General features: G+C 40.6%; 1 protein-coding gene across 6 annotated transcripts in view; it reads right to left on the bottom strand.

Annotated features, from left to right (window-relative positions):
* Positions 1-4328: 4328 nt before the first annotated feature.
* The window catches only part of PTPRZ1 (protein tyrosine phosphatase receptor type Z1), a gene marked incomplete at its 5' end in the record, with an annotated part of 175068 nt that continues 151946 nt past the window's right edge, over positions 4329-27450 (bottom strand). For 4 of the 6 annotated variants that reach the window (XM_080818033.1, XM_080818034.1, XM_080818036.1 and 1 more), the window contains 13 exons: positions 4329-5275; positions 7387-7522; positions 8473-8615; positions 10110-10256; positions 11039-11167; positions 12856-12929; positions 13245-13338; positions 19306-19452; positions 20919-21054; positions 23121-23284; positions 24675-24809; positions 25580-25714; positions 27009-27091. In XM_080818033.1, coding sequence (XP_080674159.1) covers positions 5135-5275; positions 7387-7522; positions 8473-8615; positions 10110-10256; positions 11039-11167; positions 12856-12929; positions 13245-13338; positions 19306-19452; positions 20919-21054; positions 23121-23284; positions 24675-24809; positions 25580-25714; positions 27009-27091 — 1664 coding nt within the window. In that variant the 3' untranslated portion in view covers positions 4329-5134. Of the gene's footprint in view, positions 5276-7386; positions 7523-8472; positions 8616-10109; positions 10257-11038; positions 11168-12855; positions 12930-13244; positions 13339-19305; positions 19453-20918; positions 21055-23120; positions 23303-24674; positions 24810-25579; positions 25715-27008; positions 27092-27450 lie in introns of all 6 variants that reach the window. The other 2 variants (XM_080818035.1, XM_080818037.1) reach the window with 1 other exon arrangement.

Below are 27450 nucleotides of genomic sequence, written 5' to 3'. Positions count from 1 at the left end.
GAAGAATGAAACTTGACCATTCTCTTACACCGTACACAAAGATAAACTCGAAATGGATAAAAGACCTCAACGTGAGACAGGAATCCATCAGAATCCTCGAGGAGAACATAGGGAGTAACCTCTTTGATATCAGCCACAGCAACTTCTTTCAAGATATGTCTCCAAAGGCGAAGGAAACAAAGGCAAAGATGAACTTCTGGGACTTCATCAAGATAAAAAGCTTCTGCACAGCAAAAGAAACAGTCATCAAAACAAAGAGGCAACCCACGGAATGGGAGAAGATATTTGCAAATGACTGTACAGATAAAAGGTTGATATCCAGGATCTATAAAGAACTCCTCAAACTCAACACACACAAAACAGATAATCATATTAAAAAATGGGCAGAAGATATGAACAGACACTTCTCCAATGAAGACATACAAATGGCTACCAGACACATGAAAAAATGTTCATCATCACTAGCCATCAGGGAGATTCAAATCAAAACCACATTGAGATACCACTTTACACCAGTTAGAATGGCCAAAATTAGCAAGACAGGAAACAACGTGTGTTGGAGAGGATGTGGAGAAAGGGGAACCCTCTTACACTGTTGGTGGGAATGCAAACTGGTGCAGCCACTTTGGAGAACAGTGTGGAGATTCCTCAGGAAATTAAAAATAGATCTTCCCTATGACCCTGCAATTGCACTGCTGGGTATTTACCCCAAAGATACAGATGTAGTGAAAAGAAGGGCCATCTGTACCCCAATGTTTATAGCAGCAATGGCCACGGTCGCCAAACTGTGGAAAGAACCAAGATGCCCTTCAACGGATGAATGGATAAGGAAGATGTGGTCCATATACACTATGGAGTATTATGCCTCCATCAGAAAGGACGAATACCCAACTTTTGTAGCAACATGGACAGGACTGGAAGAGATTATGCTGAGTGAAATAAGTCAAACAGAGAAAGTCAAGTATCATATGGTTTCACTTATTGGTGGAGCATAACAAATAATATAGAGGACAAGGGTAGATGGAGAGGAGAAGGGAGTTGAGGGAAATTGGAAGGGGAGGTGAACCATGAGAGACTATGGACTCTGAAAAACAACCTGAGGGTTTTGAAGGGGCGGGGTGGGAGGGTGGGGGAACCAGGTGGTGGGTATTAGGGAGGGCACAGATTGCATGGAGCACTGGGTGTGGTGAAAAAACAATGAATACTGTTACGCTGAAAATAAATAAAAAATTAAAAAAAAAAAGTCGTACGTGGGATGGAAGATACTGTTGAGCTATTTTGGGAAAAGGCCATCTGCCACAGGAAGGCACCCTAGAAGGACAGTGGCATGTTGGGGGGGGGGTTCTGCAAAGACACGGTAATGATCCCAATTGCCAATCATTCCTCATTGGCCTGAATTATTTTCTAACCATTTCATGTTTTCTCTAACTGGTTTTTTGAATCCTTTTTATGTCTCCCCATGAGCTTAGAACTGGACAGACTATAATGAAAAAAGGTGGAAGCTTTCTCATTTCCTCTCTAAAAAATCCAGGAAAGGCAGGTTTAACTTCCTGAGTCCATTAAAACATTTACTTGAAGTAAACGTGCCATGAAAGACTTTTCTAGTCTAATATGCTTTGTTAGGAACTTTAATGCTATAGTTTTTCGTATGTGGTTTCCTTAAACAAGTGAGCAGCAAGGAAGACATGTCTTGCCTCCGTTCATTTCTCTGTTTAATTCAGAACTGAGGCGACTCCTCTAGGCAGGACCGTAAGAACCTGAGAGATAGGCTGAATGGCACATCCAGAGTCGGAGAGGAAAGTATTGCAAATTAGCACATTTGAGACGCTTTTCAAAGGTCAGTCTGTGTCTCTCGTGGCCTGCTCAGAATGTGTCACCACGAATGGACTGAGCAGAACTTATTGTTGTGTACGCGATGAGAAGTTTCCAATTCACACCCACAGCCTTTCTTACTCCCACTTTCGTATCTTGTTTTTCATTTAAAAAATGATTACTGTAAAGAAAACCTGACTAACTCTAATTTAATGCCAAGGATGTCTAATTTCTTCAAGCTGGTGTATTATGTGTCATTTATATGCCTTACCATTTAATACCACCTACTCTAACACTCTAATACTGTACTAATGAAGAGAAGACCTCTGATGCACCAGAATATTTTGCAATTAGCAGGTTAGTGGATGATATTCAGTCATGGTTTATAATAATAATAAAAAATTGTGTTTTATTTTGACAAATATGTAGATTTTTTCCGATTTTCCCTAAGAAGTTCACTTTAATCCAATAAATGATTAGTACTTCTGATTCTGTGTTCTATCTGCAAGTGGAATTCAATTCTAATGAAATATTTAAAAATAGATCTGCATATAAAGAGATCTTATTTTCCAAGTTCTGAATATTAGAGAAATAGTCTCAGGCATTTTATATGCTAACAAATTAGGGAGTTTTAGATCAGAAATAAGAAAATTAAGAATATTATGCTGGAATAATGAGTAGAATATGTATGTATGAAATGTTTGTATTAATTACATCTGAAGAAGGAGCTGCCATAAATTCTCAGGGAGTATCACATTGCAACTGTGATGGACCTTATAGTTCTGGTATATTAATTAGAATTTGTCTATAAAATGTTGACTTACCGTACATGTTACTTGCATAATTGCTTTGGAAGAGATTCTACAAGGCACCTTATTGATAATCATGAAGGCAAAAAAAAATTCCGTATCCCCCCAAAGGGTGTTTGTTCTTGGGACAAAGGCCCAGGGAGAAACAGACAAAATAATTAAGGTGACATGTACTCCTTGTTCAGATCAGCTTATGATTAAACATTGCGGCTTGGGGCGCGTGAGTGGCTCAATGGGTTAAGCCTCTGTCTTCGGCTCAGGTCATGATCTCAGGGTCCTGGGATCGAGCCCTGTATCGGGCTCTCTGCTTAGCAGGGAGCCTGCTTCCTCCTCTCTCTCTGCCTGTCTCTGCCTACTTGAGATCTCTGTCTGTCAAATAAATTCATAAAAATCTTAAAAAAAAATAAAAAAATAAACATTGTGGCTGATGAGGGAAAGAATAAAAACACGAGGACTAGGAGATAAGGTCAGAAAAGCAACCAAGAAATCAAAAGTTAACTTTCTGGCTTTCCTCCCAGGGAAGGTGAGAAAGCTGCACATTTATTTTTCTTATGCCTGGTAAAGCTGTGCTTACCAACATTATGTGATTGGTGACCCTATTTTTGAGCCTTTTCCTGTTTCACGTCTCTTCACAACTATTGCTTTAAAAGGAAAGTTAATTCGGGACGCCTGGGTGGCTCAGTTGGTTAAGCAGCTGCCTTCGGCTCAGGTCATGATCCCAGCATCCTGGGATCGAGTCCCACATCGGGCTCCTTGCTTGGCAGGGAGCCTGCTTCTCTCTGCCTCTGCCTGTGCTTGCTCACTCTCTCTCCCTCTCTCTCTCTGACAAATAAATAAAGAAAATCTTTAAAAAAAAAAAAAAAGGAAAGTTAATTAATTTTGGTTCTATTTGAAGGATTTCGTGCCCATTTCCTGATCGTGCTTAAGGAAACCAGAGGCTCCCTGAATTGTTGTTACGGAGCAGGGGTTCTCGAACTTGAGCGTGCCTTAGATTTCTGACCTTCAACCTCTGGGTTGCTGATACGGTAGGTTTGGGATGGGACTCTAGGATGTGCATTTCTCACAAGTTCCCAGGTTGGCTGCTTCTGCTGGTCTGGGCACCATACGCTGAGAGCCATGAGTTGAAAGGAAACTTGTCCTGACTTCTTGCTCTGGGCATTCTTGGGGCTGAGCGCCCTCCTCATCAGGCAGTGCTATACGTCCCAGCTGAGGCGGGGGACTGCCTCTGGTCTCCCAGGAGGCCTGTCACCAAGGCTGATTCCATTTTCCTGCACTTCGGCTCCACACAGCTTTTGGATCCCGACAATTTGCCTTAATGTAGGGTGTCTTACCTTCTTTCCACTCGGGGATTTAAGAGCTCCTGGTCTTTGTCAATTCATCTGGCTTCCAAGCCAGCCTTTTTTTTTTTTTTTTTCCCCTGACAAGCAAATCTGCCTAATTCTAAGTCCCAGCTTGGTTCCAGACAAAAGTTTCCCAACATTTCTTGGCACATGGTAAGTAGTTAGGTCCAAGTTAGTTAACCATAGTAGTTGTGCAGTGTCAGTGAGTTTCCTGTGTGCCTCAGTGCACAGATTGGGAACCGAGCTCTCTCTGCTGCTCCATCCCATCCATCTTCTATCACTTTCAGCATCCAAGGGGGACCAGTGGCTACAGTTTTCTGCTACACATGCCCCAGCACAACACACCCCAAACAAATGCAAGTCGATAGCAATATTTATATTTATTTTTGCAATGTCTTGGATAAAAACCATTTAAACAATGTTGGGTAAGGTGTTATTCTCATAAAAACATCTTCTTTCAAAACAGATGTATTTCTGTTTTCCATAAAAGTTAAAGTTACATGCTAAGACAGAGTTAATTACTGAGATAACATGAAAGGATATCAGGAGACTTGTAGAGTAAGACCAGGTAATGAATTACATCATTATACTAAACAATTACACAGAACTAGAAAACTGACTCAGTAGTAAAATATAAAAATCTACAATTATAAATATAAATTTGGTCCATGGAGACACTAGAGCAGTATTTACAGTAAGTATCAGATTATTTCTACTTCAGGTGAATACTGCAGTTGTAAAACATTGAATATCAGAGGGAACGGAGTGTTTTATTTACAATCTACTATATTAAAAGTTATATTTCTAGCAAACCCGATGATTGCTACAAATACAGCTAAAATTTGACACTAAAAACAAACATGTTTTCTGTAGTTGGGAATTCCTAATATCTATAAATTGAAATTTTCTGTTAAAATCAATACGAAAAAACCCCCCACAATTCCATTCTTAGAAATACTGTAAAATTCAACCATTTTAGTTTAAACACAAGAAGTGAATTACAAGAAGTTTCGCAGAAAGGCACACATTGTTAATGATGTAAATTTGGCAGCAGAATCCTATGTCATGAAAATTACTGTCAGGTGATGGAAAGTAAACAGATAACAGGAGAACTGCAGTTTTAGAAAGAGGAAAACAATGCTCAGGTATGGATTCCCCTCACCCCTCTCTGGGCTAAACCAAAGACTCTAAGCTCTCAGCTATATTTCCATCGGGCAGTGCTGCTCCATTACTGTCCAGAGAGGTGGATGGATTCTCTTCCTGCCTCGTGCCCACAAGACTGAGGACCGCTTTGTAGAGAAACTGATACTGCTCCTGGAGGACAGAGAATGTGAGGTTATAAACAAGTGGCTCACTGAAGACGGACATTCGTGAAAGGAAGGAATGTTTTCAGTCACGCTTTGGCCCTGTTCAGGGAAGGGCATTGTGTTAAGGGGTCTGTTGCAGGCTGCAGAGGTACATAATCTATATTACTATCTCTTTCTTTAAAATATGTGTTTTTTTAACGATTTTATTTATTTGACACACAGAGAAATCACAAGTAGGCAGAGAGGCAGGCAGAGAGAGGGAGGGAAGCAGGCTCTCCACTTGAGGAGGGAACCCGACGCGGGGCTCGATCCCAGGACCCTGGGATCATGACCTGAGCCGAAGGCAGAGGCTTAACCCACTGAGCCACCCAGGCACCCCAATATCTCTTTCTGATGAAATTTAAAGTAGCTTTTCAGGTAGCCAATATTCATTGACCTAGAAAATTGGCCAAGATGCTTTGGCAAAGGTAAGCGCTCCATTCTTATTCATTTCTGTCATGGACTCAGAAGGTGATGTGACAGATTACTGTTCCTGATTTATCAGCTTGCATGTAACCCTTTGGTATGAGGCACCTGTAAGCCTTACTCATAAGCCTTACTCACCTGTAAGCCTTACTCATAATAAGCCTTACTCATCATAACTTACTCATTCTCCTTTCTCCAGCTGTGATGAAATCCACTGGGTTTCTCTGTTGGTGGAGAAGTCCCAGAAGGACTGCACTGTCATCTCAGGGGCTCATGCAGAATCTTTTTTTTTTTTTTTTTAACCAGACCCACTTTTTACCAAATATTCTTCACACTCTACCAGCTTGGTCCTATGCCCTGCTTCGAGCAAACGTGAGACACAGAAGAATGAGTTCTCTTACAGGTGCCAGTTTGGGTGGTAGTGGGGGCCTGGGGGTGGGGACAAAGGCAGTTGCAGAGAATGTGAGGCAGTGACTAACATCCTAGTGGAGAATCAATGGGCCCACGTGTGAATCAGTGCATTATTCAGTGCATTCATGAGCCAGCTGGAGGTTCAGTCTCTGGAAAACAATTCCACATAGGAGCAGCTTGATATAACTCAACTGGCCTGAATGGCTTTTTTTTTTTTTTTATTAACTTTATTTATTTGAGAGAGAGTGTGAGAGAGAGAATGAGCATAAGAAGTGGGAAGGTCAGAGGGAGAAGCAGGGAGCCCAACATGGGACTCAATCCCGGAACTCCAGGATCATGACCTGAGCTGAAGGCAGGCGCTTAACCAGCTGAGCCACCCAGGCGTCCCCTGAATGACTTTAAAGAAGTGCTCCTCTGAAGTGCATGTGTGCAAGGGTTACCGTGCTTCCTGGTCAACTGGTCTGGACTGAATGAAGCCTTAGAGATGCACCCTTATATGTCCACAGACCAGGGAGCCGGAGCTGTGTCTGTGACTACTGTATCCACCTACAGGTCTCCCGCTGGGGCATTTGCACGAGGTTCCCTATGGTCTTTCCAGTCCTTCTTTCTACGATATTAAAAACTTCCAAATCATTTTCAGAGTTGAGACTTCTCTAAGTGTGCTGTGTCTTTCTTGATTGTACAAGTTTCTCTTTTTCAAAAGTACCCAATTGGCTAATTGAACATTAAAAAAAAAAAAAGATTCAGTAAAAATAAATTTTTTTTTTTAAGACGTACCCAGGAATTACCCACATGTTAAGTACCAAAATTGAATTCGGCTTCAGAAAAAAAGTAAACAGTTACAATGTTTAAGTCTTCGAGATCTGTCTTCTGACTGTTCTCAGGCTTTCCAGAACTTGAACCCCGCCCCAAGGTAACTATTTTGGGGGTTAAGTTGGATTAGTCGGTGGTTCTACTGAGGGTATTTTTCAGAATTATGGCGAATCTTGCAAAAAGAGACATGTCAAATTTAAAAAACATTTATCCATCAATTTTCTGGAAGATAAACTTTAAATGTTTATTATTACTCCAGTTCCATAGACTGTGGACTGATTAACTTGTAATTCAGCTCAAATACTACCTGGTAATATTTATGACTCAACATGTGAGTTTTTTGGAAACATGATAAAATGATTTTGGCAGCATCCAAAAAGTAAGCAGCACTCTAACCGTGAAAGTTTGGTTCACTGTTCTTATACTTACAATGTCAGCAAAGACTCCTGGCCTCATCAAATTGATCATCTTGGCTACCTGGTAAACATCCATGGAATTTTCTTTTTCTAGTTGGTGCATAAGGGTTGTCAGAGCACAGAAAGTTCCCGCTGTCACTCCTCCATGCCTTGAAACAAAGGGAAGGGACAAAGACTCCATTCAGATGCATCAAACATTCACATTTGGAACTCACAAAGCCTTGACCACTTTGTAGTGGGAACACAGAAATTTTTAATTAAATGTCTCTTTATCTTGTAGAGAACTAAGGTTTAATTTGAAACATTAGCAAGTGTTCATGATATTAGTAACGGGATACTTTATAGAAGTTTAATGTTTGCTTATACATTTATTTTTTAAAATATTTTATTTATTTATTTGATAGAGATCACAAGTAGGCAGAGAGGCAGGCAGAGAGAGAGGAGGAAGCAGGCTCCCTGCTGAGCAGAGAGCCCGATAACGATCCCTGGACCCTGAGACCATGACCTGAGCAGAAGGCAGAGGCTTTAACCCACTGAGCCACCCAGGTGCCCCTACATTTATTTTTATACTCTGGAAGGGGCTGGCAGTAAATCACAATGATCTGACAAGTTATAACTAATATCTAATATATATATAACATGTAATCCTACCATACTTTTTTTTTTTATTTGTTCATAACAGGAGCCTGGAAAGATCTATTGGAGAGATTCCTGTTCCTGGTAAATAAAATCTATATTAATTTTAATCCTATCTGGTATGTCAATAACTTAGAAATGTTTCTCTAGTTAGCACCTGTGAAAATCCAAGTGCCAAAACACTGACTCATCCCACAAAGCGTTCTCAGCATACAAGGGAAGAGCGTGTTCCCGTGATCAGGTACCCATCTTCTGCCTTCAACAGGAGCTCCAAGGGAAGTGAAAAAACACAACAAAACAAAACCACGGACTCCATATTAACCTTGTTTATAAAAAGCTGATCATCTCCCCTGGCTGAGTCACCACAACTGGCCTAGAGCATTATGTTAGTACCAAGAAAACAGAACTATCTGACCACTTGGACAGTTCTCAGGCATGCTAGAGTCTGCAGAGAGGAACTTACTCATCATGGACAATCACAGGCCCATCCCTGTTGGCGGCTTCCTCTTTGATTATACCTATAAGTTCAAAAGTTTTACTAATGGGGCTATCTGGATTTGGCCATTTGGGGCACTGGAAATGCCTCACTTCAAGTACATAATCATCCTGTAAGAAGAGAGAAAAATTAATATTTTTAGAAGAGCCCTATCGGTGAGTGACAGTTTATTATGAGTGGAATAACTGGGGAAATCAGGAATGACAGGAAGGTAATAAAACCGAATCACACACACGGGGGAACAGCAGCGGTTACAGTCCATCCTCCGTCTTGGAGGGAAGAAACTGCTGTGATGCCTCATTTCCCATGTGTAGATGTAACCTCTTTTTCATTCTAAAAATAAGTCTTATTTGTGGGTTATGATGGCAATCGAACTCTGAAACCATGTACCAAAGACGTCTCTGTGCCACTACTTAATACAAAAAAGACATCTTCAGCGTTAACATTTGTTTTAAAAATAACATAGACCCCTACAAATATCAGCATCAATGGAGGGGAGAGTGGGATTACATGACAGGGTGGGGAGATGCTGGCAAGGGGGGTGGACAGCCAGTCTGCCGGTTCACGCATCAGGGACCAGCCCAGGTTGCGTGGCTTTAGAGCCCTCCGACCTCCAACCCCCAGATTCCTAATGTGGACTCAGTCAGATGCTACACAGGAAATAAGCGACAGAACCTAAATTCTATACGGTTTGCCACTTTCAGAACTACAGTACAGTAAAGTGCAACATTGAAATAATCTAAAACACGATTTAACTTTTCTCCGATTGGGGACGTACTCTGCATCTCACATGCCTTACTCCCTATTATTAGTATCTGTTAGCATTTTACTGTAGCTGTATAATAAATTATGTACTGTACTAGAATTCTATAAATAATTTTTTAAAAAGATTTTATTTATTTGACAGGCAGAGATCACAAGTAGACAGAGAGAGAGGAGGAAGCAGGCTCCCTGCTGAGCAGAGAGCCCGATGTGGGGCTCAATCCCAGGACACCGAGATCATGACTTGAGCCGAAGGCAGAGGCTTTAACCCACTGAGCCACCCAGGCGCCCCTCTATAAATAATTCTTGACAAGGAATTCAGATTGCTGCCTTACAGATAACCAAGAATTAGCAAAAACGATCCTAGTTCGTTACCCTGCACATTGTCAGAGCTCTTGTTCACTTGTCACATGCTGTCTCTTGGTAGATAGCGGTAAGCTCACTTTGGTAGATAATATTTTCCCCATTTTACTTAGAAGAATTCAAGATAAAAATTTCCCTTAAAACATGAGAATTAGGATTAATGAAATTATTATTATTATTATTATTATTATTATTTTTACTGAGTTTATTCTCAATTTAAGTTCTGTCAGAGCTACTCTGGAGTCAAAGAAAATCCTTGATTTCCTGTGTGTGAATGGTGCAGTTTAGTGGCGATGAATGTTTAATGATTCTATAGGATTTTCAAAATGAAAGTGAAAAGTAAGGTAAAACTGATTATTTGGGTAATCAGTTTTGTAAGAAATTAGGTTCCTTTTTATTTCTAGGGAAGACCCTTAAACCAGCATATATTTATCATAACTTGAAAGCTTAAGATGAAAATCTGTCAATTATGTCCATACCTGTGTAGCTTCTAGGATAAAATCTTGAATTATAAGTTTTTCTTCATTAGACAGACATTTGTGTTCTTCAGCCATAAGAGTGACCTTAAAACTCTCACAGTTTATAGGCTCATCTTTATTTGGCCAATAAACAAACTCATCTTCTGCCTGGAGGATTAAATAACAAAGACGTAGGATTTTCATCAAATGTTTACTAAGTCAGACTGTGAAATGAAATTAACTGGTTGACACAGAAAATTCAACTCGAATTTTTCTTTGGATCTCAAAACATACTCCTCAAAGATTGAGGCTTACACAAGTTTGATGCGAAGAATAAAATATTACACGTAAGAAACCAAACTATCGCTTTGTTGTTTTGAGCTTAGCTCATCAGTAACAATGGTAAGTTGTTACTTCTGTAAAGGATAACTGAGTAGAGAAGATTCAAGTGATTGTAAGAGCTCGGCAGCTTCCCATGTCATCTGGAATGGTCAGTCTAACTTTAGGGCTAAGAAATAAATCTCCCAGTTAAGTATATGTGCAAAGCCTGAACAAAATAGGCCTTTTTTTTTTTTTTTGTACTTCTATAGATCTCCTTAAACTGAGGGACTCTCCAAATAGCCAGAGTTTTATTTTTTTTTAACGTAAACAGAAGCATATGGACTGACTTCATGTTGCAATTCTATTTTTCTTAAGCAGTATCACAGAATACTTAAATGTAAGTTCATTTCAACTTACTTTAAAAAAAAAAAAACTGTCATTCAACAATGTCAGACCTGGAAGGTATAACCAAATGAGGCCCAATAGTAAACAAGGTGCAACTCCAGTGACATTAGTTAATTAGTCGAAAAAATTCACTTAACTTGTTGGTATGCTTGGCTTTCTGGCTGTTGTGACTTGCTGCCTCCTATAAGGCAAGTACCCAAAGTGACTGGGGGCGAGGGGCTTACCATGTTTTGACCATCAGGAAGCATAACTACCAGCTGGGCATTATGGTCCCATATCATCCTCCAGAAATCCTTGATGGTGTGGAGAAGAGGATGTTGGGTGATGATGAATTCATTGCTCTGATAGTAACCCTACGAAACAAAAAAGAAGATCGAAAGAGTCTGGCATATGACTTTAAATGTTCCAAATACGTGTTTAAGCTAATGGACCTTAACTCAAGGCAGTCTTTATTTCTAGGTTGTGTCGGTAAATAACAACGTGATCATTATCAAGGTGTCTACAAGGCACTCTATATGCCTCTATACACCAGGCATAGGACTAGCGTTTTCTTCTTCCTAAGTCCCCTACGTCTCACAGAAGTACTATGTGACAGAAACTGAGGCTTAGAAGTTAAGTGTTGCACCCAAGTCTACCTAGCTACCACATCTAGGAGCAGAGTTACCAAGATGGCACATGGACCACGTCTCCTATACTAGACAGAATGGAAATCCAGAGGGGGGTTTATATTTCTCACTTTCCACAAGTCCCAAGGCAAGATGCCAGATCGTACACCTACTGACAACAGAACCCCCTTGGTGTCCAGACACCCTGGCTTCCTCCATCGGAGAGGAATCAGGAGGCACTCTGCAGATTTTGCTGCAGAAAGGTGGAACCTGGGTCTATTGGATTGGTCATGATTCCCATGTTGCTGCTCACTAAAATCATGGCTCATTTACCTCTTCTGCTCTGGGTCTCGAAGGTCCTCTTCCTACTTGCCATGGTCTCATTGGATGTGGCATGCATTCAGATGCTACCCCCACACATCTCCCTGTTTTCTGCATGGATAGTCCTAAATAGTCTGTATTTTTAATTTTTTAAATTTTTTAAATTTATTTTTATTTTTTACTTTTTTATTGACATATACTGTATTATTTGCTCCAGGGTACAGGTCTGTGCATCATCAAGCTTACACACTTCGCAGCACTCACCAAAGCACATACCCTCCCCAGTGTCCATAACCCAACCACCCCATCCCTTCTCCCCCGCCCCGCCCCAGCAACCCTCAGTTTGTTTCGTGAGATTAAGAGTCTCTTATGGTTTGTCTCCCTCCAGATCCCATCTTGTTTCATTTTTTCCCTCCCAACCCCCCATGACCCCCTGGTGCGCCTCTCAAATTCCTCACATCAGAGAGAGATCGTATGATAACTTTCTCTAATTGAATAGCTCTATATATTTTCTTTGCTGGATAAATGAAACAGCGATTTTGGCATGGGAATTACAACTTTTCATCTGAAGCTAAGCTCCATGATTGAAAGACATGAAATGGAAACGAGGGGCACAAAACAGCCCACTAACCGCCCCCCCTCCCCAAATCTAAATACAGAAGGAAAGGATTGTGTCTTTAGAAATCCAGGTCTCCAAATGAGCCCAGTCCGCTGGGTCAACACTGCTGCACACCTGGGTTATGGTAAAGCCAGGGAGACAGGCTTTTCTGAAGCTGCCCTGTCCTGGGTCTGTTCAGGGTAAATGAAATGGAGCCTCGTAGATGGCTGAGTGTACGCGTTCTATCTTCTCATCAGTCCTCGATGGGGAGTTTGGTTCCTGCATTTACTGATTTGAATTGCTTGAGGGTTCTCCAGTCCCAGCCCACATAAAAACATCAAGGAATGCTGTTATTCTATCCGCCCCTACAGGCGGTGGTCTGTGGCCATTAGATTTGACTTCTGCCCACCAGCGGGGCTAACCGATATCTGCAGCCACTGCTTCAGGAAGCCCATGCTGGTTTTGGTTCTGGTAGCACAAGCTGGTAGGCAGCTTTCCAGTGATTCCTCTGACTTACCATGATATAGGAGGCGTTGATGTAGTCTGTGCCTTCCCCACTCAGAGATGAAATGCCAACCCTTGATCTTTCCACTGGAACACAGAACATGCATCATGAACCACCACGCTCACGGCTCCATACCCCTTCCCCCACCCCCACATTGCAAAGCACAGCTGCATGTCTCAAGTTGGGTGTCTTTGATCTGTAAGCTAGTTTTTCTATGTGTTTTACATTTTTTAGATGGACTTCAGGATTTAAGAGTCCTTTTTAACAGATACATTATCAGGCAAAATTAGAAAAATACCGAGTGAATCAATTCATTCCAAGATGTAAAAATACTGTCATATTGCCTCAAAGGCTTCTATTATAAAAAAGATTTTTTTTTCCCCTGATTCAGTATAACCCACCAGGGATGATGGAAGAAGTTCTGTTCTTTTCCCTGTTGCATTGCTTCAGGGCTGTAGAATAGTCACTCTGTTGTATATTTGATTGACTCAGGAGCTGAGAAAGGAAGTCAAGGAAAAATATAGATTATTAAGTCACCCAAACACACACACACATGTGACCCAACCAAGAAACCAAGATAAGATACTGAATATGCAGATATCTGGTTTTGCAAGAATTCCTTGAACTTACTCCCTGGCACATCTATGTTCTTTACACGAGGGGAGCTAGAAGAAGCACAGAACGTCCTCTAGTTTGATGTTCAGCCCTAGCAGGATCTTCCCCATGGCTTCCTCTATAGGTGGGCACTCTGTCTTCCACTTACATCTCACACTGCACTTGGGGGTAAATTGCATGGGATGTGTGTGTGTGTGTGTGTGTGTGTGTATACACACAGACATATATATGTGTGTGTATATATATATATATCTTTATATATATATATAGTTGGATTTCATTCGTTCTTTTCGTACTCCATTTCACAAATAATCTATTTGATGTTTATTCCCCCAACTAGCAAATGTCAGGATTATTTCCAATATTTTGCTTTTCTAAACTTTGTAGCAATGAGCATCTCTTGTATGTTTCTTAACACCCACACATGGAATTAGGAGTCATCAGCATTTAATTTTTGATAGTCTGATAGACGATAAGTGGTAGACCATGGTTTTGATTTGCATTTCCTTCATTACTGTGAAATTGTGAATTGTAGCATTCATTAGCCATTTAGGTTTCTTCTTTGATGATTGCCTTTTTGTATTTCTACTTCACTATCGTTTATTAATTTGTAGAGGGTTTTGATGTCTTGAATGTAAGTCTATAATCTGTTTAAAAAGTTGTTAAGGTCTTTGTTCTCTTTAATCACAGAGACACTCAGAGCCAAATAATTTTTTAAGATTTCTGCAAATTATGTTTTTATTTAAGCAGTCTTTTTCTACCCTGATGTCTTCAAAATATATATATTGATAGTGTTCTTAAAATAGTTATAAAACCTTGCTGTTACCTTTAGGTACCTAATCCGTCTTGAATAATTTTAGTGTTTGAGGTGTGGTAAGAACTTAATTTTACTTGTTTCCACATGGAAACTGTCCCAATTTCCCTTATTGGTTAGTCTGTCTTTCTCTCATTGATTTATGGTGTCCTATCTACCCAATAACCCTTTCCACATATGCATGGTTCCTCTGGCTGATTTGTCTGTTTTTCAATGTTAGTGGATCATATCTGCATAATATGTCTTCCTTATGCTGCATAACACATTTCTATTTTGTTATTTTTAGTATTGCTTTGGATGTCTTTGCTCTTTACCTTTATAAACGTTAATTTTAAGATCACTTCTTGATTTCCCATGAAAAATCTTGAGGGAATGTGACTGGTACCGCACTGATTTTTATACTTAATTTAGGAGAACCAACATCTTCATAATATTTCCATTCAGGAAAATTGTATCTATATTTGTTGGGTCTAATTCTATGCTCTTCATTTCAGTTTTATAGTTTTTTCATCTATACATTCATTGCATCTTTTGTTAAGTTTATTTTTGAGACCACAGAATTTTTGTTTCTGTTTGCTGTGGTTGCTGAATTGGCTCTTTTTGCTCGGATATTTTATCTAACAATTGATAGCTAATGAGTTACAATGCTATTGGTTTCCATATATACTTGTTGACCTGTAATGAGTTGAGTTCTAATAAGAAATATCTTCACTTTTTTTTCTCTTGATTTTGTTTTTAAGTTTGTAAGATTTTTTTTTTTAAATTTTTATTTATTTACTTGTCAGAGAGAGAGAGAGCACAAGCAGGCAGAGCGGCATGCAGAGGCAGAGGGAGAAGCAGACTCCCCGGCGATGCGGGACTCGATCCCAGGATCCTGGGATCATGAGCCGAGCCGAAGGCAGCGGCCTAACCAACTGAGCCACCCAGGCGTCCCTTCTCTTGATGTTCTATCTAGACAAGTGTCTCATCTGCAAATTCTTTTCTACTTTGATACATTGTTTTTGTTTAACCTGATTTCCAGTAGAATGTTGACTAATAGTTGTCAGCAGCTGGCATTTCTTATTTTTTTTAACCTATGAAAATTTCCAACTTTAAATTTTGTGTGTGACATTTATATTCTAGCCACTGTAAGATGAAGAAAGCTTCCTTCTATTTCTAACCTACTAAGAGTTTTTGTTATGAATAGCACTTAATTTTATTTACTGTTTATTCTACATCTTTTGAGAGGGCTATACAATTCTCGTAATTATATTTGTTCATATTTTCTAATGTTAAATCTTTACTTCATTCTTGAAACAAACTCTGTGAATCCTAATTGGTCATAATATTCAAAAAGAAAAACACACTGCTGGATTTGAGTTGCTGATTTTTTAAAAAGATTGTATTTATTTATCGAGAGAGAGAGTGTGAGAGAAAGAGCATGAGCAGGGGAGGAGGAGGGACAGGGGAGAAGCAGGCTCCGCACTGAGGAGGGAACCCGATCCCAGGACCCTAGGATCACGACCTGAGCCAAAGGCAGATGCCTAACCCACTGAACCACCCGGGCACCCCAATATTTAAATAGAATTTTAGTATTTAAGTTCATAAATGAAACTAGCCTATACATTTCCTTATTTATACTATCTTTGTACAGTTTTGGTACCAAAGTTATTCCAGTAAAATAGTTGGGTTTATTTTCTACCTAGATATTTTACCCTAGAGTTTGGAATTTTCTGTCCCTTAAAAGTTTGGTAATTCTTTCAGTTCAGATTTTAATTTGGAGGTGAGATTTTTGGCAAATGATACAATTTATTTAATGGTTATTGGTCTAGTTGGAGTTCTCATTTCTTTGTAAGTGTATCTTGCTCAATTTTTCTTAAAAAAGATTTCTTTCATGTAGGTTTTCAAATGTATTGTCACAAATATGTTCATACTATGCTTTTTAAGTTAGAAAAAGCACTTCTAAAATATTTATAATTATATCTCTGTTTTTTTATCTTAATATTTATTTCTGTGTACTCTCTCCTTCATTTTCTCATGAATCTGGCCACAGGTTTCTTTGTTTTATAGTCTTGACAGAACTTACATCTGGTTTTGTTTCATCTCTGTTTCTATTTAATTACTTTAACTTTCTATTTAATTTAATTTAATCTATATTAATTTAATTTAATAAAGCTTTAACTTTCTTAAAATTTTTCTGCCTCTCTCTTTGGGTGTACCATGTTTCTCTTCTCATTTTTACATGATGTGCCTATTTTGTTTGCTTTTTTTTTTATTCTCAAATGAATTATTTAAGGCTATAATTTCTTTCTAGATACATCTGCAGTTGTATTGTACAAGTTGTGCTATGTAATGCTTCTGTTGCCCTTAAATTCTAAAGATTTTATAATTGGCTCTTTAATAGGTCAATTATTTAAAAGAACATTTTCATTGTTCAAATATCTGAATTTTCTTCCGGGCAGGTTTTCATGGTCAATTTCTAATTTGACTGGTTTAGGTGCTGAGAATAGGGTTAGGACTGTATAGATTGCTTGAAATTAACTCTTCTGCCTCCAGCAGCTATTTAACATCTTCATTTTAGAATATGTGTACAAACACCCAGGTACACCCCATGCCCATGCACACACACATACGACCCCCCCATACACACCCCCCTGTGTCACCCAGGGAATAGAAGCTGCAGAATATTACCTCAGTCTCCAGCACTGGAGCCCGTACACTTTCTGCTATCCACACCCATTTAGGTGTCCCTGCATTTTGTCCCAATCCTTCATCCTGAACCCTGCCCCTTTGCCCCTTCTCAGGATCTCCTTTCCCTCTAGTAATCTCTCCTTCCCCAGGTACCCACTGCCATGGATCTCTTTCCATTAATTTTTTTTAAAGTAATCTCTATTTTATTTTTTTTAAGTCAACTCATTGTTATATACAACTAATCAATCACCAAATTCTACATCTGAGACTACTAATACACTACATGTTAATTAATTGAATTTAAATTGAAGAAAATTTAAAAAATTAAAAAATAAAATGAGGTATAACTGACATATGATATTACATTAATTTCAGGTGTATACCATGATTTGGTGTCTGTATACACTGAAAAATAATCACAATAAGTCTAATAAATATCCTTTACCATGCATAGTTACAAAATCTTTTAAGATCTACACACTTAACAACTTTCAAATATGCCATACAGTATTATTAACTTAATAAGGCACATTATATCCCTGTGCCTTATTTGTTTTATAATTGGAAGTTTGTACTTCTTGACGCTCTTCACCCATTTGGACCATCCCCTACCCTCTGCCTCCAGCAACCATCAATCTGTTCTCTGCATCTATGAACTTTCTTTTTTTATTCCACATATAAGTGGTATCATAAGATGTTTGTCTTTCTCTGACTTATTTCCCTGAGTTATTTCTGACTTACTTCACTTGTCATAATGCCCTCGGGGTCTATCCATCTTGTTGCAAATGGCAAGATTTCATTATATTTTATGGCTGAGTAATACACTACATTTTCTTTATCTATTCATCCATCAGTGGGCACTTAGGTTGTTCCCATATCTTAGCTACTGTAAATAATGCTGCAATGACCATTAGAGTGCAGGTATCTTTTTGAGTTAGTGTTTTTGTTTTCTGCAGATAAATACTCAGAAATAAACAGACATGTAACTTACTTCAAGGAATTGTATCTGTGGAGAAACCTGAATGACTAATATCTTGCGCATGCGCGCGCACACACACAAACACACACACACATTCTGTATCTCCGCAGTTAGGTGTTAAGAGGAAAGAGTTAAATGTCCCTCTCTTAATTAAGATTCTGGCCTCAGAGTTGATATTTCCATTTTGATCCTGGGTTATCTAACATAAGCCATATCAATTATTTTATGCAGTAGTGTAAGGGTAAGTCATGCTAAAAGGAGAATTCTGTTGAAAATGAGAAAAATATTTACATATTTTTTAATTTAGAAGAAAGCTATCCTAACAACCTAATGTTTGTGTTTTATACTCCTTTATTATCTATTTCTGGAAGCCAAACTTCATACTTTCTCTTTCTTTAGTGTTCCGTTGTCACTCAGATAAGCTTTGCTGAATAAAAACATTTATGTCTTCCTGACGGGAGGTTCAAAGCACAGCATTCACCTCTCATCTTTCTTTACTCTTCCAAAGGCACAAGAGGTGCTGACTGATAGACAAAAAATCAAAAGGAATTCATAGTGACTAATATCTTTTATGTTGTAGCCTGGGGAGAAGACGAAAACAACTACCCTGAGAGCTCAAGCTTTGTTCACTCTTCTGGGTTTTTCCAGGGTCTTTCAATTTTTTTCTAGATATTCCTTCTTCAGAAATTGGCCCTGTTTCTCTGGGAATCCTGGGAAGGAAGCGGTTAGGATATCCATTCTGCAGGAAAACCACAACTAGGCAAATGCCCCTAGCACAGCTACAGAGTCCCGTAAGATCTACTTTTTGAATTCTTTGCTGACAGATTTCTGGAAGCCAGAGAACTAGGATTGTAGAAAGTATGGTATTGAACAAAACATACTCTCTTCTCTAGCTCACTGCCTTGTGACAAGGTGGATGGGAGAAATTGGGGTTGAAGAGCTATTGTTCTGGGGTGGCCTCTTCTCTAGTCTAGGGCCTTCAAGGGAGACAGATTTTTCCCCACAAGTGGCATGAACAGCCTGAGCCGGATCACTCATCGTGAAGTGGTCTGGGTTTTTCAAAGGGAAAAGAGCACTTCTGCAGTCTGTATTATGAGGTCTGCCTGTCCCTTCTGTTATGCTCTGTGTCCTCCTTTCTTGGACCAAGTTTGCCGTTGCAAACATTAATCTAGAGTTCTTGAGAACTTTTCTTCTTGCTAGTCAAAATTAAGATTCTCCTTGAAATTGACCACATGGCTTTGTTGCCCACTGTAAAGAACAACACAAAGGCACTGCACCAACTGGGCTCTGAACCCACACCCACATGGCCTTGTCAACTCAAATAAGAAGATGCAGGAACACTTAATTGGATGGTAGCATCCAAGAGGCTTCCAAGAGAACTCACCTTGAATTGTTTCTCCAGCTTCGTTTTGCCTGTTGGTCCAGGAATGAGGAGCGTGTTGACATAGGCATGAATGTGGCTGTCTGGCACTTCAGTCTCTTTGCTAAGTATGGCCTCAACCAGAGCATCGTGAATGAAGACATACTGTTCCTGGCAAAACAATGACAAAGGGGAACATTATTTCAGGTTTTCTTTATACATACTGAAGTACAAAAGTTGATATTTTTCACTGATGGACAAAAAGAGTCTTACATAATGGCAGGGGTGGACCCACAGAAGATTGCTTACTAGACCTGGCAGGTAATCAGATGTAGGAGAGGAAGCAGTCAGGAGGCAACACAACTCTTCTCGCCCCTCATTTCTTTCCTTCGTATGCGCTGGCATTGGTGGGAGAGACAGAAAACAGTGCTCTCTGCCCAGCCTTCAAACCTGCCACCTGCTTCCGTGTTTTGCATGAGGACGTTCCTGATTCTGTATTTCTCATGGGTCGTCTTCTTCTGTCCATTCCAAGTCTCCTTTTAGCCAGTCCTATATAACTTAGTGCACTTTTATGTACAATTTTTCATAGTTGTCTCTTATTTCCTGTATGGGACTCTTCCCCGGTCTAATCTGACTACAGGGTCATTTCCTCCATGGAATGAAGTTTGTTTGGTTTGATTACCACCCACATGGCCATTCGTCTCTGATTGCTCTCAAGCTGCCGTACATACTTTCCAACTTAAATTCATTTTTATTTAGAAACAGGATGAAAAAATACAGAGATACAGACTTTTGTCGTGCATCATATATACTATATGGGCTTAAAAAGGGATATAATTTGAGCATAACTCATACTTCTAAAATATGAAAGTGAATGCATTTATTCACTATATACAGGAAAAGTCTGAGGTTTTGCTAGCAGGGAGGGGCGATGCCTAATGCACTGACTCTTTTTGTTTTTTTTTTTTTTAATCTTCTCTGTCATCAGTGTCATTTCAAAGTTATTCCCCATTTGGTCACTAAATAGACAAAATGTAGCTGGTCTGTCTAGGACATATACTGCAATTACCTAGTGGCATGGGTTAAATTGTGTCCCCCAAAAAGATATGTTGAAGCCCTAACCACCCCCCACCAGGACCTCAGAATGTGACCGTGTTTGTAAACAAGTTTGCTGCAGATGCAGCTAGTTAAGATGAGGTAGTGACTGTCGCTCTTCCAAGAAAAGGGAGTTTGGACACACAGACAGAGAAGACAGCCCTGGGAAGATGGTGGCCGAGACGGAATGAAGGAAGGCTGCTACCGCCCAGAACAGGCAGGGCTACCAGATACTCAGACCAGGGAGAATCGTCCTCTAGAGGTTCCAGACACAGCATGGCTCTGCCAACACCTTGATTTTGGACTTTTATCCCCTAGAACTGTAAGGCAGGACGTTTCTGTTGTTGTCAGCCCCCCAGCTGGCAGTACTTTAATACAGAAGCCCTATGAGAGGACTCAACCCAGTAAAACAAAGTCAGGTCCATCCAGGGTTAGCATTTTGTGACACCTCCAGCCCTTAGATAAATAGTGTCCTTCTCGGTGGGGGAGGGGGGGAGCACAACAACGACGACGACAACAACAAGTATCCTTTTTTCTCATACCTCGGTCTGCACCAAATAGTTTCTTTGCGAACGAATGTGTTTTAGGAAGCCGAACACGTTGACGGTTCCTTCCTGCTGAATCTGCTGCAACATACTGTCTAGCACGATGTACGTGCCGGTTCTTCCCACCCCGGCGCTGGAGAGAACGCAAAGCAAGAACCGCTTCAACATCAAGCAGTGGGTACACTTGAAGACAGGTCACTCCTGGCTATCTTGGAAACTAAAATGATTTTCTTCCCCAAGCGACTGAGCCACAGAATAAATAATTTAGCAATCCCAAACCAAACGGTTTCGTTGTTAAGCATAATGCGTCAAGTAACAAATTGTTCGCTTTCTAATGTGGGGGCTACAAGTCAAACTGGAAAACAGCCTATTTCTGTGGGAGATTTTTTTTTTTTTTAAAGATTTTTATTTATTTATTTGACAGAGAGAGATCACAAGTAGGCAGAGAGGCAGGCAGATAGAGAGAGGAGGAAGCAGGCTCCCTGCGGAGCAGAGAGCCCGATGCGGGACTCGATCCCAGGACCCTGAGATCATGACCTGAGCTGAAGGCAGAGGCTTAACCCACTGAGCCACCCAGGCGCCCTGTGGGAGATTTTTTAATTCATTCATTCGCTCCCTCGAGAGTCTAAAATTTTCAGTAATTATAATTATTAATCATCATATATAGAATAGAGAATGAAAACATTCCGTATCGGAGCACAGCAACTAGACACTTAATCTGAGGAAAATGAAAGCATCGGCTGCACCCAACTCTGAAAAGAAAAGGTCCTGGGTCTGTGTTGCCGGGTAGACATGGTTGTGTAAAGGTTTTCCCGTTAATTGGAAAAAGAATTTGATAAGGCTTTCAGCCGAAAATATCGTTTCAGGGAGATCGTGAGGAATAAAGCATAACTCCAGTCATTTCTAAAGGGCCATTATCTATGGACTTCTTCAAAGCCTCTACCGGAGGGACGGAATTCAGAGACAGGGAGTCTTTTCAAATCTCCGACAAGTAGGAAGTGCTAGAGTGGAAAATTAGCACCTGCTCCTCACAATGCCCTGGTCCTCCTCCATTTGCTAAGAAACAATCCCTGACCTTCAGAGCTCTTCTTCTTGCATTTTCCTCCTTGTCTCAGCTTATCATCAGGCTAACGGATGAAAAAACTCAAGAGAGGTCTCTCAAACTTTGAGGATAACTCCTGAGATAGATAATTAGAATGTGTCAGATAAGCTGTTTATCAAAGGAAAACACTTACTTCTGTAAAAACACACACGCCGCTTTGATAAAAATAGTGTACATAGAAATCAGCTTGGTTTGTGTGGTCAGAAAGCTTGGCATACAATCAATAAATGTTAACTGTTATTTTTTTTTTAAAGATTTTATTTATTTATCTGACAGAGAGAGAAATAGTGAGAGAGAAAAGCAGGGGGAGAGGGGGAGGGAGAGGCAGGCTTCCCACTGAGCAGGGAGCCTGATGCAGGGCTTGGTCCCAGAACCCCGGGATCATGACCCGAGCGGAAGGCAGACGCTTAATGACTGAGGCACCCAGACGCCCTGTTATTTTTATTTTAACTGAAAAATATTTGATTAAAACCTCTGACACAGTTTTTTCTCTTTCTCTAAAATATTCTTATATCTCTTCATCACATTAGCCTTGGAAATAAAGTAATTGAGTACAGATGAGTTGATAACACCTTAATATATTGGAGAGAACTCAAAAAATGAGAAAAGAATTTTGATCCCAAACTATTTAAAAACAACTTAAAAGTATTTCGCCAAATTCTTCACCCTCTGTGCCTTTTGGTTTCTCTCATATAAACCTGACATAACAACTCTACAAGAGACCACTAACTCCTGGGGACAGGGGTTATGTCCCAAGCATTTTTATCCTATGACATTAGGTCGTAATAAATGTTTCTTTAATGACAAAACATTGTTCCTCCTGCCTCACACATTTAACACGTTAAAATCCAATTCAACAGTTCAACAGAATAATAAACATCATAAAAAATATCTGGTGCTTTGAAACGTTCAGCAATCAAATTCTGAGTCTGGCATATTCATGTCCTCGCGGTCAAAGCTTTTGAAAATGGGCATGCAATCTCACCCCCCTCACTCCATGAAATCATCCTGATTTTGGCAAAACCTTTGTTCCTCAGATTCCCTCTTTGTTAGCAGAAGCCACTCTGTGGGTTTCGAAACGCGGCTCTGAGACTCACCTGCAGTGGACAACGACGGGCCCCACAGCGTGGCGCTTGGCGTGGGACGCCTTTCGCACAAAGGTCAGCACGGGCAGCGAGTCCTCCGGCACCCCCATGTCGGGCCACTGAGTGTAGTGGTACTGTGTAACCACACGCCCGCTGGGTCGTCCCTTCTGGGAGCCCTGCAAGAGTTCAGAGAGCTGGTCACAGGAGTACACGCGGATGTGCGCGCCTGCAAACACACACGTGCACACGCACCGGTCCTTAAACAGCAGCCGGAGTTCGGTGGTACAGAGGGAGGTACAAAAATACGCTGTCGCTCGTGATGGTTACTTGCATGTGTGAATTTGACTAGCCTATGGTGGTTAGTAGTTTGGCCAAATACCAGTCATACCAGATGTTCCTGTCAGGATTTTTTTTTTTTTAAGATTTTATTTTTATTTTTATTTTATTTATTTTTAAGATTTTATTTATTTATTTGACAGACAGAGATCACAAGCAGGCAGAGAGGCAGGCAGAGAGAGAGGAGGAAGCAGGCTCCCCGCTGAGCGGATAGCCCGATTCGGGGCTTGATCCCAGGACCCTGGGATCGTGACCTGAGCCAAAAGCAGAGGCTTTAACTGAGCCACCCAGGCGCCCCTAAAGATTTTACTTTTAAAGTCATCTCTACACCCCATGTGGGTGTTCACAACCCTGAAATCAAGACTCGCAGGCTCTACTGACTGAGCCAGCCACGGGCTCTTCCTTGTCAAGGTACTTTTTAGGTGTGATTAACATTAAATTAATAGGTTTCGAGTAAAGCAGGTCACACTCAGTGATGTGGGTAGGCTTTCTCCAACTGAATGAAGGCCTTTAGAATAAAGACTGAGGTTTCCTGCACAAGGAATTTTCTTTGTGATTAAAACATAAAAATGTTGCCGGAATTTCTGGTGTGAAGTCAATTCCTTTAAAATCTCTCTCTCTCTCTCTCTCTCTCTCGGGGTGCTGGGTGGCTCAGTCAATTGAGTGTCTGACTCTTGGTCATGATCTCAGGGTCACTGAGCCCAGTGTTGGGCTCCAAGCTCAGCACACAGTCTGCTGGGGATTTTCTACCTCTTTTCCTCCTCCCACTCACACACACACCCTCTCTCTCTAAAATAAAATAAATAAATAAAACCTTAAAAAAAATCTCTCTCTCAATGTCCATCACACACCACACACACCCACCCACCCACCCACACACACACACACGTTTCTCTGCAGAACTCTGATTTATGTCATTGTTTTTCTTTCCTTCCTTGTTTCCATCTGTGGTATTTTTAGTTGGAGGTGCAGTTCTCACGAGGAGCAGGAACCTTCATTTTTGCCTCACACTGATGGCAACCACTGGCACCATGACCAGTGTGGCTCCAAAGCCATGGTGGGCCCCTTAGGACCTCGCAGACGCCTCTGGGGATGAGACGTGGCTGTGATAAGAACTCTTAATGCCTTTAATTCTCTATCTTTTCTGCCTGTTTGCTTGTACCACCCGCTCACTTAAAAAAAGACCAGATGTATTACTCAACTGATGATGCCCTTCATTTGTGGACTCACCTTTTTTATCTTTGTGTTTCTTAAAGTAAAACTCCTCACAGTGTAATAGGCGAGCATTTGGACACTCTTCTGAGTGACCAGAAAGTTCCCGTACTCTTCGCTACCATCAGCAGGCCAGTACTGGTCACATTTTCTCTGCAAAAGAGAAAGTAAAGATGCTATTTCCCTATTTCAGATGCTCGATATAAGATTTGTCCCTGAAATCAGCAGACGTCTAACACCGGGACAGGAATGGACTCCCTCACTCTTCCAAACAGTTTCTTTGCTCTCTATGTGATTGGGAGTAGTTTAAGGGAGACCGGGGATAGAATTACAGAGCTGAAAGACTTGAAAGGATCTGGTCCAAACTTCTCCTTTCAGATGAGGAAAGGGAGGCCGGATGTACTGAGTCACTATGAAGCAGAACTAGAATCCAGCTCCAGGGAATTAAAATCTATTTCACTCTGTACTGCTTTGCAACCAGCCCCATTTTCTCACTGTATGAAGGATGCATTTAAGTAGCAGACAGCTAGGGGGCGCCTGGGTGGCTCAGTCAGTTAACTGTTGGACTCTGGATTTCCGCTCAGGTCGTGATCACGTGGCCCTAGGATCAAGCCCTGCATCTGGCTTCACGGTCAGTGGGGAGTCTGCTTGAGGATTCTCTCTCTCTCCCCCTCTCCCCTACACCCTGCCCCGCTCACTCCCTCTTTTTCTAAGAATAAATAAATATTAAAAAAAAATAAATAGCAGATAGCTTGATTTATAGTGAAACTTGCTGTCCTACAATGTTAAGTTTCCTTTCAGCTGTCATACTTACTAGAAAGGAATCCTGATTAGCCTTCTTAACTTCTGTTGACTCTATTAAAAGCAACTTAAAGCACTTCTGAGTACTATTTGGGGGATGAGATAATAGATTACCTACATACCCTTCCTTTCTCCACGAGGTTTGTTATCATGACAATAACTTCCACGTTGTGCTCCCATATCATTCTCCAGAAATCTTCGGCTGTGGATTTCAGTGGGCCTTGGGCAGCAATGTAAGCTTTTGGTCTGTTGTAACCCTAAAGAAACAAATGACAATCACTTTTTTTACTAAATTACTGATTCTCTACCATTTTTGCTGTTCAATATATAAGTTTTTAAGGACAGTGCATTTTCTTCTATAAAGAGAAACCATAAAGAAGAATCCTGCAATGGTGGAGAAACTTGGTAGTACTAGCAAAGACAGCAGCTCTTTAACTACGATCTTTGTGGGAAAAAAAAAACTTGTCTTTGCTTTGGTATAGACACTCTTCTCTACACCTTTAGTCTAAGTACATTTAATCTAAGTCTATCTACTACGCTGGTCTCTAATTGTGCTGCTTTGAAAGGCATCTGCGGCTCAGCAGTCTACAGAGTTGGGAAATCCAATCTCCCTGCTGGTTCTGAGCTGGGCAGATCACTGCCAGCTACACTCCACCGAGCTCCCACTGGCACCCAAGATGCTTTATGGACATTTACCCAAATGCTTGCAAAATGGAAGCATCACCCTTGATCTGGAGACTGGGAGAAGCTCAGGGGAGTTAAGCGGCTTTCCCAGCTTTCCTGGCCACCCAGGGACAGGGTGGAATGCAAAACCAGTTCTAACCCCAAAGCCCGTGTTGGATATGATGCACACACTCTACCCTCTGGAAGCAAGGGGGGCTGCCTCTACCAAATCTGCTGTATGTTTTTACGTGGTGCTCACTTCGAATTAACTGTTCCACACAGACTGAATCCGAAGGCAGCTAGACTGCGAGGTCAGGGTCAGGAAAATAACTGAGCTCCTCTGACATGCAATTGATCACAGTGAAAAACGAGCCAACTTAGTGGTCTGTGGTCCCCGGAGAGCTCTAATAAGTCTCATGTAACCGGGTATCCTGAGAAGTGCCAGAGATTATAAGGCCGATAACTGGTTTAGAAATCATATGTTTGCCTTTTAGCCAGGACTGCCTTGGGAATCTCTCCCTTAGGATTTGCTGATCATGTGCTATCGAGACAATATTTGGCTGGGAACTGTGGGACATTCAAAATAAGCGGGTGTCCTGTCCCTCACATTTAAGGAGTTTTAAACCTATCCAAATGTATATAAACATTCTACCTTGAACATTCATTTCCAACCTGAATGACCTTTCACCCACGAGAGGAAGCAGGGCAAGGACTTGAATGTTTTTCAATCTGAAATCTGTTACCCATGGGATGTCTTATTGCTGATTTGTATCTTTTATTATCTATTATACAACCCGTGTATTAAGCACTACGTAAGTAGAGCTCAGTGGTATAGTAAACTCATAGTTCAATACAATTTCATAAATGTTTCAATTGAAGCATGCTTACGTCAACATAATTGGCATTGATGTAATCAGTCAGTTTGCCATCTTTCTCAGCAAGTTGTGCAAGCTTAACCCTACTATGATCATCTGTAATAAGAAAAAGAAAATATTTCACTATACCATGGACTACTTTTCAGCATGAAGGTCATATATATTTACATAATGATACATCAAATACAATTAAAATAAGTGCAAATATAATTTACTTTTAGTAGGCTTTATGGCAATACAGAGATGACAAATACCAATACTTCAGCAAGTTGTCTAATGCAGATCATGAGCATGGACTTCTGTACAGAAAGGAACGCTCAGGTGTCAAGGGAGGTGCAAAGCATGAGGGGGGACTTGAAGACAGAGATTGTGTGGGTTTGGGATGATAATAAACATTTTCATAAAGGTTGGAAGGTGACATTGGCATCTTAGATGGGTTTCTAAGGATGGATCTT

This window comes from Martes martes (genome assembly GCF_963455335.1).
Source record: "Martes martes genome assembly, chromosome: 11".
Lineage (NCBI taxonomy): Eukaryota > Metazoa > Chordata > Mammalia > Carnivora > Mustelidae > Martes > Martes martes.
This window is presented reverse-complemented; position numbering and strand designations above follow the sequence as displayed.